General features: G+C 41.2%; 1 protein-coding gene across 6 annotated transcripts in view; it reads left to right on the forward strand.

Annotated features, from left to right (window-relative positions):
* The window catches only part of RC3H1 (ring finger and CCCH-type domains 1), a 77,545-nt gene that overhangs the window by 15,578 nt on the left and 49,318 nt on the right, over nucleotides 1-12,649 (forward strand). For 2 of the 6 annotated variants that reach the window (XM_009909135.2, XM_054165624.1), the window contains exons 1-2: nucleotides 1,292-1,357; nucleotides 7,319-7,701. In XM_009909135.2, the coding sequence (XP_009907437.1) occupies nucleotides 7,471-7,701 (231 nt within the window). In that variant the 5' untranslated portion in view covers nucleotides 1,292-1,357; nucleotides 7,319-7,470. Of the gene's footprint in view, nucleotides 1-1,291; nucleotides 1,358-7,318; nucleotides 7,702-12,649 lie in introns of those variants that run through there. The other 4 variants (XM_054165622.1, XM_054165625.1, XM_054165621.1 and 1 more) reach the window with 3 other exon arrangements.

Genomic DNA, 12,649 nt, shown 5'->3' on the forward strand with positions numbered 1-12,649 from the left:
GAGAGTAGGACTGATAGCTCTTGACTATTTGACCAGTGGAACCAAAGACTCTCCAGAAAACTTGTGGGTATATGAAGTACCTTATGCCTTTCTTCCATTAATCTGTTTGGTTCTTCATTGATTTATTGTTATTTAATTATTTATTTAATCCTGGTTTGGTCATTGTGCTGTTACAGTCATATGCATTGACAAATGCAGGAACTCTTAACCTGAAATGAAGGGAACATGTTCTAAACATGCTTGTCTGTTATTAACTCCCCAGACTTAATCATCAATGGGCTTGGGAGTCCTTATGAGTACTAGTTTTCCTAGGTGGTAAGAACATTAAACCATTTACTGTTAAGAATCGATCGCTTCCCCTTTCTTTTAAATAAACTCGAAGGGATGTATAATATCAACCAGAAATTATGGACTTGGTCATGCGTGTCTTCCCTGAAAACTGACTGAGCCACGTGCAGGTTGTGTGTTTGGGGGATATGGGCAGAGAGATTTAAGCTTCCTCTGCACACATTCACAAGTCGAGTGGTGCAGGACTAGAGACTGAATGTTGTGAGGGAGTTTGTGAAAACAATATGTAGGGGTTCCTTCCCACCCCCCAATGAAACACTGGGTAAATAACCTTATTTAACAGTTTTCTATGCTGTAGCTCTTGCCTCACAGGATGTTGTGAAGCTTAAATCGTTTTAAATTGCTCTTAGCTCCTCTGGGGAGGTACTGTTAGAGTTGTGACGGTGGTGTTTTTATTGTTTGTTTTCCTTGTTGCAAGCTTCAAATGAAGGCTAACATCTTGTCCTTAACTGGCCCTGTTTCCCTATGCCATTTTACAGACTACCAAATAAGCGACTTTTGCATGAAAGTAGGCAAACTTCTTCCTTTGTTCTCCACAGTCAAAATAAAAGTTACTGAGGATAAAATCAAGTAAACTTTGAATCTGATTTAGCTGAGCTTCAGTGACTCGGAGAGACAATTTTAATGGTGTTCATGATCTTCTTTTTTTTAAATTTCTTTATTTTAAAGAAACTTATCACACAACCACTGAAAGCCTTTGGTGTTTATGTAGCTTTGAAAGAAGGGTGGGAATGTGCCTTACACACGAACTTTCAGGGTTTACTGTTGCATAGCAATTTCTTTTCTTACAGAGCCCTGTCTTCTGGGCAAGTGTTGAAGGTGTTGGGGAGCGTGCAGGCAAGCAGGCATGCGCAGAGGAGGAATGAGGAAGTGAAGCACTTGCAGTCAGGCGACGGTGTACAGAGAAGTTTCAGAGAGCAGACGGGGTGGGGGAAAAAAGCCCTCGATCTATCGGAAATACTATTCTGGGCTTATTGTATGAGTTGTTCATGGAGCTCTCCAGGCAGAGGTAAGAAGCGTTTTCTTCCTCTGGCTGTTCTCTGATCAGGAATAGGCTTTTGTTCTCTTTTAAATTTTTTTTAGAAGTTTTTCTGCGGAACTGGTTATAGAAAACACAGCTAGCACTGTTTTATCCTCTTCTGTGAACCATGAAGTTGGCAGTACAGAGTGTATGTGGCTTCAGCATGCCTTTTGAGAACAAAGTGTTGAGTCTTTATAAACAACACATTACTTTTGGCTAGTCAGAGTTTCCCATGGGCTGTCAGGCCAGTTTTTCTCTAAAATGAAGTTCAAGACATTAAAAAGTATTAGGTCCTTTGCTTCTCAGGAAAGATGTTTAAAGCTATTTATCATGTAGAGTATGCTGAAATAGGAGACTTATTTACTGAAGTAAAGCATTGGTGAAAATGGGTGCTGTCTGTTTGGCACTAGGCTAGGATGGAGTGGTCCAGTTGGTAAGGACTGCACTGTGGATATCTCCTAATCCATAATAGTTGGGAATTGTTAAACTATCATCTGTTGATTTTCTTTTAGGCTGTTGATTTTCTTTTAACCTGGAGTGCCAGAGGTTTTGAAGTAGTTAATGTATCATAGAACCAGTCTCATGGGAGAGGGAACTGCATCTTTGGCAAGGTTACTTTGCCTCAGAAATGTGTATTTTACTACTAAGGAGTAAGAGTCTTTAAAAGAATTAATAATGTTTTTTTCTTCTTTATTAGATTAAACTGTAGATTAGGCAGGAGCTGTATTTGTGTGAGCAGGTCTGTTGGCAAGCCTGAGTTTGTTTTGGCAGTGAGGAGCTGCTCTGGTGTTAAGCTTTGTGCTAAATAGGCTTACTTCCATGCTAACTGCTGCAGGAAGTTCTGCTTGTTTTGTTTCGGAGTAAGACTCAGCAAAAATGCAACAGCTTCAGGACTGAAACAAAAGCAGGCAATAAAATAATATTCTTAAGAATTTCGTTCTTCGTGTGTGAAGATGATGACAATATTGCTGGGGTAGGAAAAGCTTAGCGGGATGCCATAGAGGGAGGTATAAAAAGAGGGGAGCATGTATTGCTCTTGAGAGCTCTGTATACTGAAACAGGAGGAACCGAGCAGAGCATGCCTGTAGGTGTGCTGAGTCATCTGCCTTAAACTGTAACATGACTTAGTGTGGACTGCTGCTGGGAATGACCAGGGCTAGCTTGTGCATGACCGAATGGCACGTGATCCATCTGTGCTAGGACACGTTAGGTCCAAATAACGTGTTGGTGAGAGAAGACAGCATATACTGAGTACTTGCACTGAAGAGCTCAGAGAGTGAGATTTGTGCAAATGGCATTCAGTTGTAACTGAAAGAAGAATAATCTTCCTGTATGTCATCATATGTGAAACTTGATACCAGTGGATATTGGTATAAAGTGTTCTGCGTTCTAAAGACATCCTATTCTCGAGGGCTGGATCTACAAAGCTTTCTAGTGAGGTGTGGAAGGCTCCGACCATCGTGGACATAACACATCTTGGACAGCCTGGCCCCTCTGCATTCTGTGCAGCAGAGTAAGGAATTTGAGAAAGTGTTGGTTGAACAGTTGTCCTGGTGCTTTACAGAATGATCCTGTCTTTCTCTGAAGTACTGGCAGGGTCCCAGTGGAGATGGGTCACTGATCTGATTACAGCATGACATTTCCAGTCTGGGCCAAAGGATGGAATTTCAAGGATTTTTTTTGGAGTGTGGGGGAGGGCCCAGAAGAGGGGAGATTTTTTTTTTTTTTTTCAGTTATTTCTAGCTGTGGATGAAAACAGTTTATGCAGGGCAAAGCAGGAAGAGGAGACTTACATACAGGTATTTTCAATTTTGGAAATAACAAAATGAGTCTGTGTCTGGTCCAAATGTAAGATTCAAGGTCTATGTCTTGGGGCATCCTCATGCTTAATTACAGCTTCTTGTCTTCCAGTCTATGTAATGTGGATGTGTGTTTTTAGGATTTTATTTTCTCAGGGTTTGACATACACATGCACAAGAGGGGAATGTGTGTGTGTGTGTGTGTGTGTGTGTATATATATATTTAAAGTGCTGGAAGCTAACAGGTGTGAAATACTTAGCAAATTGAGAGTGTGGGTTAAAAATGTTACTATAGGGAGGAAGATTTTATTTAAATGGGTATGTCTTATAAATGTTGGCATCTTCTGCATTCTGCTCACTTATGGCATAATGCTGGCTCAACACTTTCAAGTGTTGTACCATGAAAGTACGAGTGTACTTTTCCTACCTTATCTGTACAAGGAAGTGTTCTCTTTTTGTAGTCAGGATGGTTTCAATGGCTGTCGGTGATAATGGAACTGTCTTGTTTCCATAATTTTATTGCCATTTGTAAACTCTCCTGTACAAAGTAGCTCTTTGAAGATAGAGAGTATTTTCTTTGCAGTTATTTCCAAGGTCATCGCAAGTCACAAATCCTGTGAAAAGGCATGCATCTCCCCCATTCCTTAACACGTATATCCCATGCCATATGCATTATGCATGAGAGAGATTTACGCTGAATGCCAGTGCTTGACTCTGCTTCCTTGTCTGAAGGTTGAAGACCCATCAGGAAAACTGGCCCATATATATGGAAGGCTGCAGCAGCAGCAGTGCTTGGTTTGTTGCCAGCCTGCATGTGTGCAACTTGTGAACTGTCAGTGTCTGTAACACCATTCCCATCTTATGTGGGACTGGAGGAATTCTGCAGTCCTGTGCTGATCTGTTTGTGAGATTTATTAGCAGAGCAAGGTTTGTTGCTCAAACAGCTATTCTCTTCTCCTGTGGGGAAAAGGCTGGCTAGATTAAGCCAGTTAGCCATCTGTTCCAACTGTTAGACTGTGCTGAAACAGACGATTCCCTGAGGTTTCTCCCAGCTCTACTTTTGGTTTGTTTTGGTTTTGTTTGTTTGTTTTGTTTTTTTGTCAGTTCTATCTGCAGCCTTCCTCTAGTAATTGGGCACCAGTACTGCAGAGTCTGGTCAGATGAGGGGTGATAGAGAAGTCCATCACAGGTAGGGGGGAACTGTCACCTGCTGGTGAAATGTGCCTCTCCAGTAATTGCATAGCAATAGCCATAGTTCGGGGTGTGGCTTTATCACTCCTGTGAAGTGCTCTTTTGTTCTGGTCGTTTGGTGCCAGCCTTGGGATCACTGAGACCCATTTGAGGGCTGTGTTTGTGTGTAAGCTTTGCTTCTGTTCCCCAGCCTTTTGAGACCTGCCTTTATAAGGGATGCCACTAATTATTCCTCCTTCCCCAGACTCCTCAAACTTCTCTTTCAAATGCTGAGATTGTAAATAAATATGACGTATTCCATTATGCCAGTTGTCTGGAGTAGCCAGAAGTACAGGTAGGAATAATATGTCTCTCTTTAACATGAGGGGTTTTTTTGGTGCATGGGTTTGTTGTTGTGTGGTGTGGGTTTGGTTTGGTTTTAATTGTCTCAACTGATTTTTCCTAGTTCAGAGCCTGGGATGGTGGAGTCTCCATGTCTACATCTGCTTTTTAGTGTTGATGGTATAGTTTCATGTTAGCTTTTGGTTTTAGGTTTCCTCAGTTAGTAAGAAACTGCCTTTCTTTAAAGTTTGGTTAATAGTCAATGTTTCAAATAGATTGTCAAAACGGTTTCTGAATTGCAGGTGGGTCTGGGAAATTGTTAGTGGATACTTTAATACCAGTGAGGTAGAAAGGGAGCCATCTGGTTCAGATGTTACTTCATAGCGCAGCGATACACACACACAGTTTATCAAGCTGTGTGCTGCTCTTGGCAGAAGGATTTTTGTGCAGTTTCAAGGCAATTTCTGTCATAGATTTGGTTTACAAAGAGTCATTCTGTTGGAATACTTGATACCAAGGTTTACTTAAGGGGTCAGGAAGTGAGAGGCAAAGCTTGGAAATAAATTTTCTGGATGATTTAAGCAGTTAACCCAAATTAAAAATTTGTACTTTTTAGTTATTTGATTTATGATGATGGGAATGATTTGTCTGCCTAATTACAAGATTAAAAAATATATATATATATTTATTTTTTTTTCTATTAAAAAGGTAATTAGGGAGGGGGGGAAAATCCTGGACAACCTTGACAGGTCATCTAGGTGTGCCGTGGTGGTGTTTGGGTTAACCACATGCAGTACTTCTTCCTCGCAGTATCACCCTGTCTGGATAGCATTGATTTCTTATTGATTCCTTGTTGGCTGGTTAACAGTAGCTGTGTGGTGTTGTACCTTGTCTTTGGAAGGTAGAGGTGAATTTTTCCATTAGCTTTAGGACTAAGCTTTAATATTTTGTTGATGAAATGCAGCTAAGAGCTTAACTAGTAACTTTTCACTGTTTGCCTTGGCAAAATGATGTTGACTGTGAACAATGTCACACTCAATTCTGGACCAAAGCCTGGGGCTTTTCAGAGTCTCTATTTTAGCATTAGATTTTTGTAGCCGTTTTAAAATGCTTTGATTCTGAGTTGCAGAAGTCCTAACTTGAAGTTTCTCTCTTTACCTTTATTTTTAACTGAGTTTTAATTTTGAGGATGTTTTCTAAGCTGAGAATTTTTTATAAAGCGTTACTGATTTGCTTGTATAACAACTTTGAACAGATACTAGTAAGCAAGTGCACACTCCTTGAACCTTAAGCTAGTGGGAAGGAAAAAAGAACATGTCTGGGTGGTTGGGGTGGGCTTTTATTGTTATTTTGCTGCTTGTTTTATAGAGACCTGTGGTAACAAGTCTATGTGACCTGCACAGGATTTTTGCTAACTTAACTGGTGATAGAAAGTAAGCCAGACATTAGAAATTCTTGCTGCTGATGTTCGCTTCGATAATAACTCTTTCCATATCATTACATTCTGTCTACTCTTTTATATTTATCCTCACATACAGAGTTCTGCTTTCATTTATTTATTTCCTCCCAAAGGGATGTCTTGTCTTCCATTCCCTTATAATTAGCAACATTTGATCCTCCAAGCTTTTTGATTCAGACGTGTCAAGTAATAAAGACTTCCCAGCTTCTCCTCTATTGCAGTGTTCCAGTGTGGGTTTACAGTGCATTAAAGATATTGTCAATAGAATCCCTAGGTAGGCAGTGAATCATATAAATCAAGTCTTTGGGAAACAGTTGTCATTCTTCCAGTCCAAAATAACTTGTAGATATTTTCTTACTGCTTGTGGACGATGGAGGTGCTTGGCTGGCAGGCTAGAGGCAAGTTACCAATGCTGAATTCCATCCAGTAATGCATGGAGATTCCCAGGGTAATAGAGATGTGATGCTGTAAGTCTGTGTGGTAGCATGCAGCTCTGTACGGACCAGCCAGCATGAAGGTGCTGAAGTAGCAGTAGGTAGTGTTACCTAGCAGGGTGGCTGAGCTGGATTACATGCAGACAGTGTATGGCTGCACCCTGAGGCGTTCATCCTGTTCTGGAGGCTGTGGTAGTTCAGATGTTTCTATGGAGTCGTTGTATGTCCATTCAGAGCCCACTGAATTCGGAAGAAAGCTTGCTTGTGATAGAGGCTTTGGATGAAGCCTTGTCTAAGGAAAATTATTTAAAGCTCACAATGAATACTGTAAAAAGTTGTTTTAGTGGAGCAAGCACAACAACCCTTCAAAAACTGCCTTTTTTATTCAAAGCTAGTTGATGTTAAATGGCTCATTTATAAGGAAAAAAAGAGAACATAAAGACTAAAAGCTAATTAGTCTTGCCATTTCAATGACATTGTGATTTTTATTTATTTGATTTTCATCTTAGTTGGTAACCATCTTGATTTTAATTTTTTTTAAGCTACATAAAGGCAGAAGTTATTTTTATAAGAGGCTTCTCCAGTGCCAGAAACCAGCTGGAATTAAAGCTGGTCATGACTCAATGGAAGACTGTACTCCCAGTTCAGCTATACCTCTACAAGTGGTATTTACCTAGCACAAAGCATTTCACAGGCCTGTTCCAGTAGAGACTGCTAACCTCCTGTTTTTGTTTTTGTCTCCTAGGTTATGTTTCACACTATGTGCTGACTGTCTGTACTTACAGAAGATATTTAAAAACAAACAGACTTCTTTTTTTGTCAAAGATTTGATTCCAGTGGAATCTGTGCTTTAGATTTTTTTTTTGTTTTTTGTCTTGTCACATAACTCCTGAAGCAATGCCTGTACAAGCTCCACAATGGACGGATTTTCTCTCCTGCCCAATTTGCACACAGACTTTTGACGAAACAATCCGGAAGCCCATCAGCTTGGGTTGCGGCCACACTGTCTGCAAGATGTGCCTCAACAAGCTCCATCGTAAGGCATGCCCTTTTGACCAGACCACTATCAACACAGACATTGAACTCCTTCCTGTGAACTCAGCCTTGCTGCAGCTAGTGGGTGCTCAGGTAAAAAACCCAAATCTCTATGTTGTTTTCTGTCTTGAGTTTAGAAGGACAACTCATGAATAAAGAATATGTCTCTGTTAATGGTGTGTATAGTAGGCATCTACCCTTTTATAGACTGACTTAGGTGAATTCAGGTGTTAGACCTTTGATGTGCTGTAGTAGACGTGCCTGGAATGGCAGTTCAAATCTTACTTTTACTGGTCGCTCTGATTTTGTGTTGCATCTCCTTTTGTATAACCGTGGACTGTCACACAGAACAGGTTGGTTCTGTTCCCTTCCTTCTTCCCTAACTTGTATCTGGCTATGCTCTGCTGAAGAGATGAACTGGATCAGTGAGCTTATTTGGTGAGAAGCCATTCTTCTGTAGTAGCTTACGTGCTTTACCATATTCACCCTATAGACTTGTGATTGATTGCCCTGAGGGTAAAGTGGGACAGACCTCTCTGGTAAGCAACTTTTGTACCACCTTGTTTCATTTGAAACTGTAATCTGGAAATGTAACTTTGAGCTGCTGCATTAATCTAAATCCACATAAGTGATCTGGGGAGCCTGTTCAAGACTCCCCTTTCTGCTAGAATGAGGTACTTATGGGGTCAGCTGAACTGGTGGTGATGAGTACTCCAGTGGTACAGATGTTGATGGCATCCTGAGGGACGGGCAGGGATGTGTGGAAAGTATGATTGCACTGTTCAGTTGCAGCACGGACTTTAATTGGCCCAAGCTTACCCTGGTTTGATCACTGGTAGTTTCCTGTAACCCATACCTCTCAAGGATGAACACGATTGTGGACTTGGGTAGAGGAGGGACAATCATGCCTAACTTCTGAGTGAGGAGGGGCAGTCAAGTCTAACTTATGGGTGAGGAACAAAAATGTAGATGTGGTGCAGTTGTTATAGAGGGGTTATTGTTCTGGCTTTGTGTCTGGGCTGGGTGGAACTGGAGGCAGCAGAAAAATCCATGAGATCCATAGTTCAGGGAAAAGGAAAGAGCTGTGGAGGAACTTTGAAAGAGGTGTGGAGGAAGGAAAGATGCTTTTTATTAGGTGCTGTGACCTAGAGATCCAGACATGCTTCTACAACTCTTTTTCATTTGGTTTATCAAATAATAGCTGGTGGGGGGCCTGGAGAATAAATCTTAGGAAGAGTGACTGAGGGAGCTGGGGCTGTTTAGTTTGAAAAGGACGAGGCTGAGGGGAGACCTCATTGCTGTCTACAACTACCTGGAAGGATATTGTAGAGAGGCTGGCGCTGTTCTCTTCACCCAGGTAATTAGTGCTAGAACAAGAAGGAATGGCTTCAAGCTGCAACTGGGTAGGTTTAGACTGGACATTAGGAAACTTCTTTCATGGAAAGAGTTGTCAGGCATTGGAATGTGGTTGAGTCTCCAACCCTGGATGTGTTTAAGGGTCATTTGGATGTGGTGCTTGGGGATATGGAGTAGGGTTATTGGTTGGACTTGGTGATCCTGAGGGTCTTCTCCAACCTGAATGTTTCTGTAATTCTGTGACAATACAGCTGATTTGTTGTTGCTGTTTTGCGGTGTGTGGCATGGAAGTTGAGAAGTTTTAAAATTGACTCGTATTTCTGGCTGAGTGAAGTGACGCATCCTGCTCTGCAGGAGAGGATGATGAGATGGAATGTGCTTCATTTATGTGAGATCTGTGTGCCACCCCCTTTGAAGAGCTTCCAAGCAGTGTAAGATCTGAGAGTGATGCCATAAATAAACATAATTCTTTCTCCCTTTAATCTTTCACCTTTTGTTCTGGAGTTTCTAGAACAGTTCCAGCTGCATCTAGATGCTCACATTCATGATAACTTTTGTTGTCTTCCTGCAATTTTTTTGTTGTTTTGTGTGCATTTGTTAAGCTTTGTGAGAAGCTGTGTGGTAGCTGTTTAGCTTGATCTTTTTTGGAATTAAAATTCCCATAAAAAGAAGGTTCTCTGAAATGAGATGGAATATCACCCTGCTCCTGTTACAAGTAACTGAGTTTTACTCTGGTTTTGCTGGTTAGCTAGCCAGAATTTCCTCATCCATATGTGCATGAGATTTGGAGAGGGAGGAGTGGCTTTATGGTAGTATTGCATTTGTCTTGAGAGTGCTCTGAACTCTAGGTTCAGATGTTGAATTAATGTTATAAAAAAAATTTAAGATAAAAAGAGGAGCACAAAAATTATGTCAACAAGATTTATAGGGCTTATAGATTTCATGGTGGCCTTAAAGCTGCAAAATGCCACTAGAAGAGGCAAGTGTTCCCTCCCCCCTCACTTGCCACTGAGTCCTGCATTTGTGCTGCTCACTGCATTCTGGTACCTAAACACCAGTCAATGACCTTAGTGGAGTTTTGATTACTACCAAACTTTCCTTTAAGAAATTTGCACCACCTCCCTTCCAGTTCCTAATTGCAATGAGCATGGGAGTGAAATCGGTGTTCAATAGAACTCACCCTCCTTTCTCTTCCCGTTCCCTTCAGGTACTTGTACTGTGGAGAACTAGAAAATCAGTACATGATTCTGCTGTCAAAGACAGAGGAACAGTTGCTATTTTCCACTAGTTGCTGTAAAGATTGTTTTTGGGGTTTTTTCCACAGGAAAAAAGCTTGGCTAAAGACAAAATAATAAATTACTTCACAGAAAATACACTGTTTTTGAACTCTCTCCTGTTAAGAAGTTGGGCTCTCTTTGGTACATATCAACAAAAATTATCTGCAAGCAGCAGGCCAGATTGCAAAGCATGAGAGCAATATCAACTTGTTTCACTTCTCGGTTTAGTTTCAGGAGTGTGAACGTGTCATTGACGTCCCTTAATCAACAACCTGTACACCTTAACCTGTGTCCGTGGAGATGTCCAATTCTTTTATTTTTAAGTGATAAATTCCAAAAACCAAGTTTCACTTTAGCAGAAAAGGGTATGACACAATTAAAGCTTTTATCTAGGGGGAAAAAGAACAGTTTGTTCTTTTCCCTTTTGGGAGGCTTCTGAGAAATTCACCCATTTGTAAGCATTCAGCAGGTTTTTGTGCTAGAGGCAGGGGAGGAGACCAGGCTGTGACTGACAGCAGTGGTGGGATTCCAGAGCAAGTCACACTGGCTGGCTTTCGTGCAGGCACAAGGGGTGAAATAAGCAGGACTGTACTTTTGGGGAAGATGTGCTAAATTTGTCACAGTCACCTGGGAAAGCAGTAACCTATTTCTTGGACAACTGCATTTTCTATTTGTGTGGGCTTTGTCACTTTAATGGTGAAAAGAGTTGGTTTCTGACTTGAATTGCAGCCTTTTTATCAGTTTTCCATCTCTCCACCCATTTCCAAAACTGAAACTTGTTGCACAGAACCTCTGATTCCTGTGCCCCACTCTAGTATGGTTCGCAGCAATAGTGTTACCAGGGTCTGTTGCGGAAAGCAGGATTGCACAGTTCAGCCATATAAGGTGGTGGCAGGGGGGAAAAGAGGCTATAAGGGAAGATGAAATTTACTCTTCTTGGGAGAGCTGGAAATAGCTGAGCACCTAAGCTGGTGTTAAGTGTATTGTGAAGGGAGGGAGGCACAGTGGCCTTGACTGCAAATCAAAAAGGCATTCATGGAATACCTTGCTTTTTAAACTTTTTGGTGAAAGAAATACCTTATGCTAGTTTCTATGGGAGTGAGGGTTTGAATTTTAAGTCTTCAGGCATCCACATATTAGTCACTGTATGCAGCTATTGTAAACATTCAACAGGCAGTGTTTTGAAGGTGCATAATCATGGATCTGTCATCTAAGCTCTTCCCTCCTGTTTTTTTTAACAAATGAAACAGCAGTGTGCACGTTCCTCACAGGTGACATTGAGTGGCAAAAATTCCTGTGGTGCTTTAATTTCTTTCCTAGTGTCCTGCTGGACATGATAAATGCAATTCTAGACATTAGGCAATGGAATTGTGTATATGATGAAAGAATGACAGAGTGATCTGAACTCATAGCCCTTTCAAAAGGAGTGGATTGCAATTGCAGAGAGATCAGTGGCCCATTTGGTAATGTTTTATTTTAACTTCTGGTGGAATAAGGTGCCATAAAAGAGAAGTTACTTGTGAAGAAGTTCTCCTTAGTACAGGCTCTTGAGGACCTGAAGGCACTTGCCTTTAGGTTTTGTTCAGTTTGGTTGTTGTTGGTTTTGGGGTTTTGTCTTTTTTTTTTTTAAGCAGGAAGCAAATCATCTGGGGAAAAAGAAATACATATTAAGAGGGAAACAATTTTCAAACCAGACAGAATGGGGTTTGGTCTGTTTAACATGTTCTCATTCCATGCAATTAGATGTCTAATGGTAATTAGTGACAACTCAAGCTGACATCCTTCATCAAATTACACTTAACTCATCAATTCAGAATCACTGCCTGGTATGAGGTGATGCTTTAGCATTTTTTTTACGGTCCCCTTCCTCCTGGTGTCATAACCTGCCTCTTCCCAGTCATGCTTGTGGGTGGCATTCCGCTGCCAGGATGCAGTCATTACCAAGGCAGATGCACGCAAATCTGAAGTCATTAAACATCTGAGATCATTTTTCCTGTCTTGTTCTAGTCCCCCTTGGGAGGTGTTCATTATGTTATGTGAATATATTTGCAGTGAAAACTGATAAGGGTGTGGTGTCTGAGAAAATGGAATATTGAATGGGGATAAAAATTACAAACTTGCTCTGCAGGGCATCTATATTGACGCTCTCAAGAGGCCTGTAAATAGAAGTGACCATAGGGCCCTGCATGCAATTGAGAAGGTACTTTGTGAAGAGGAAGTGAAAAGGCTTTTCTCAGTTGTCCCTTAGCAATTCCATGACAGAGCCAAAGTTAAAATTCAGATCTCCCATGAATCTGATGAATCATACAGATTGCCCAGGATCACAATGTCCAGGTGGGTTTGGAATCTCTCCAGAGAAGAAGACTCCACAACCTTTCTGGGCAGCCTGCTCAAGGGCTCTGACACCC

Source organism: Dryobates pubescens, chromosome 11, assembly GCF_014839835.1.
Source record: "Dryobates pubescens isolate bDryPub1 chromosome 11, bDryPub1.pri, whole genome shotgun sequence".
NCBI classification, from domain to species: domain Eukaryota; kingdom Metazoa; phylum Chordata; class Aves; order Piciformes; family Picidae; genus Dryobates; species Dryobates pubescens.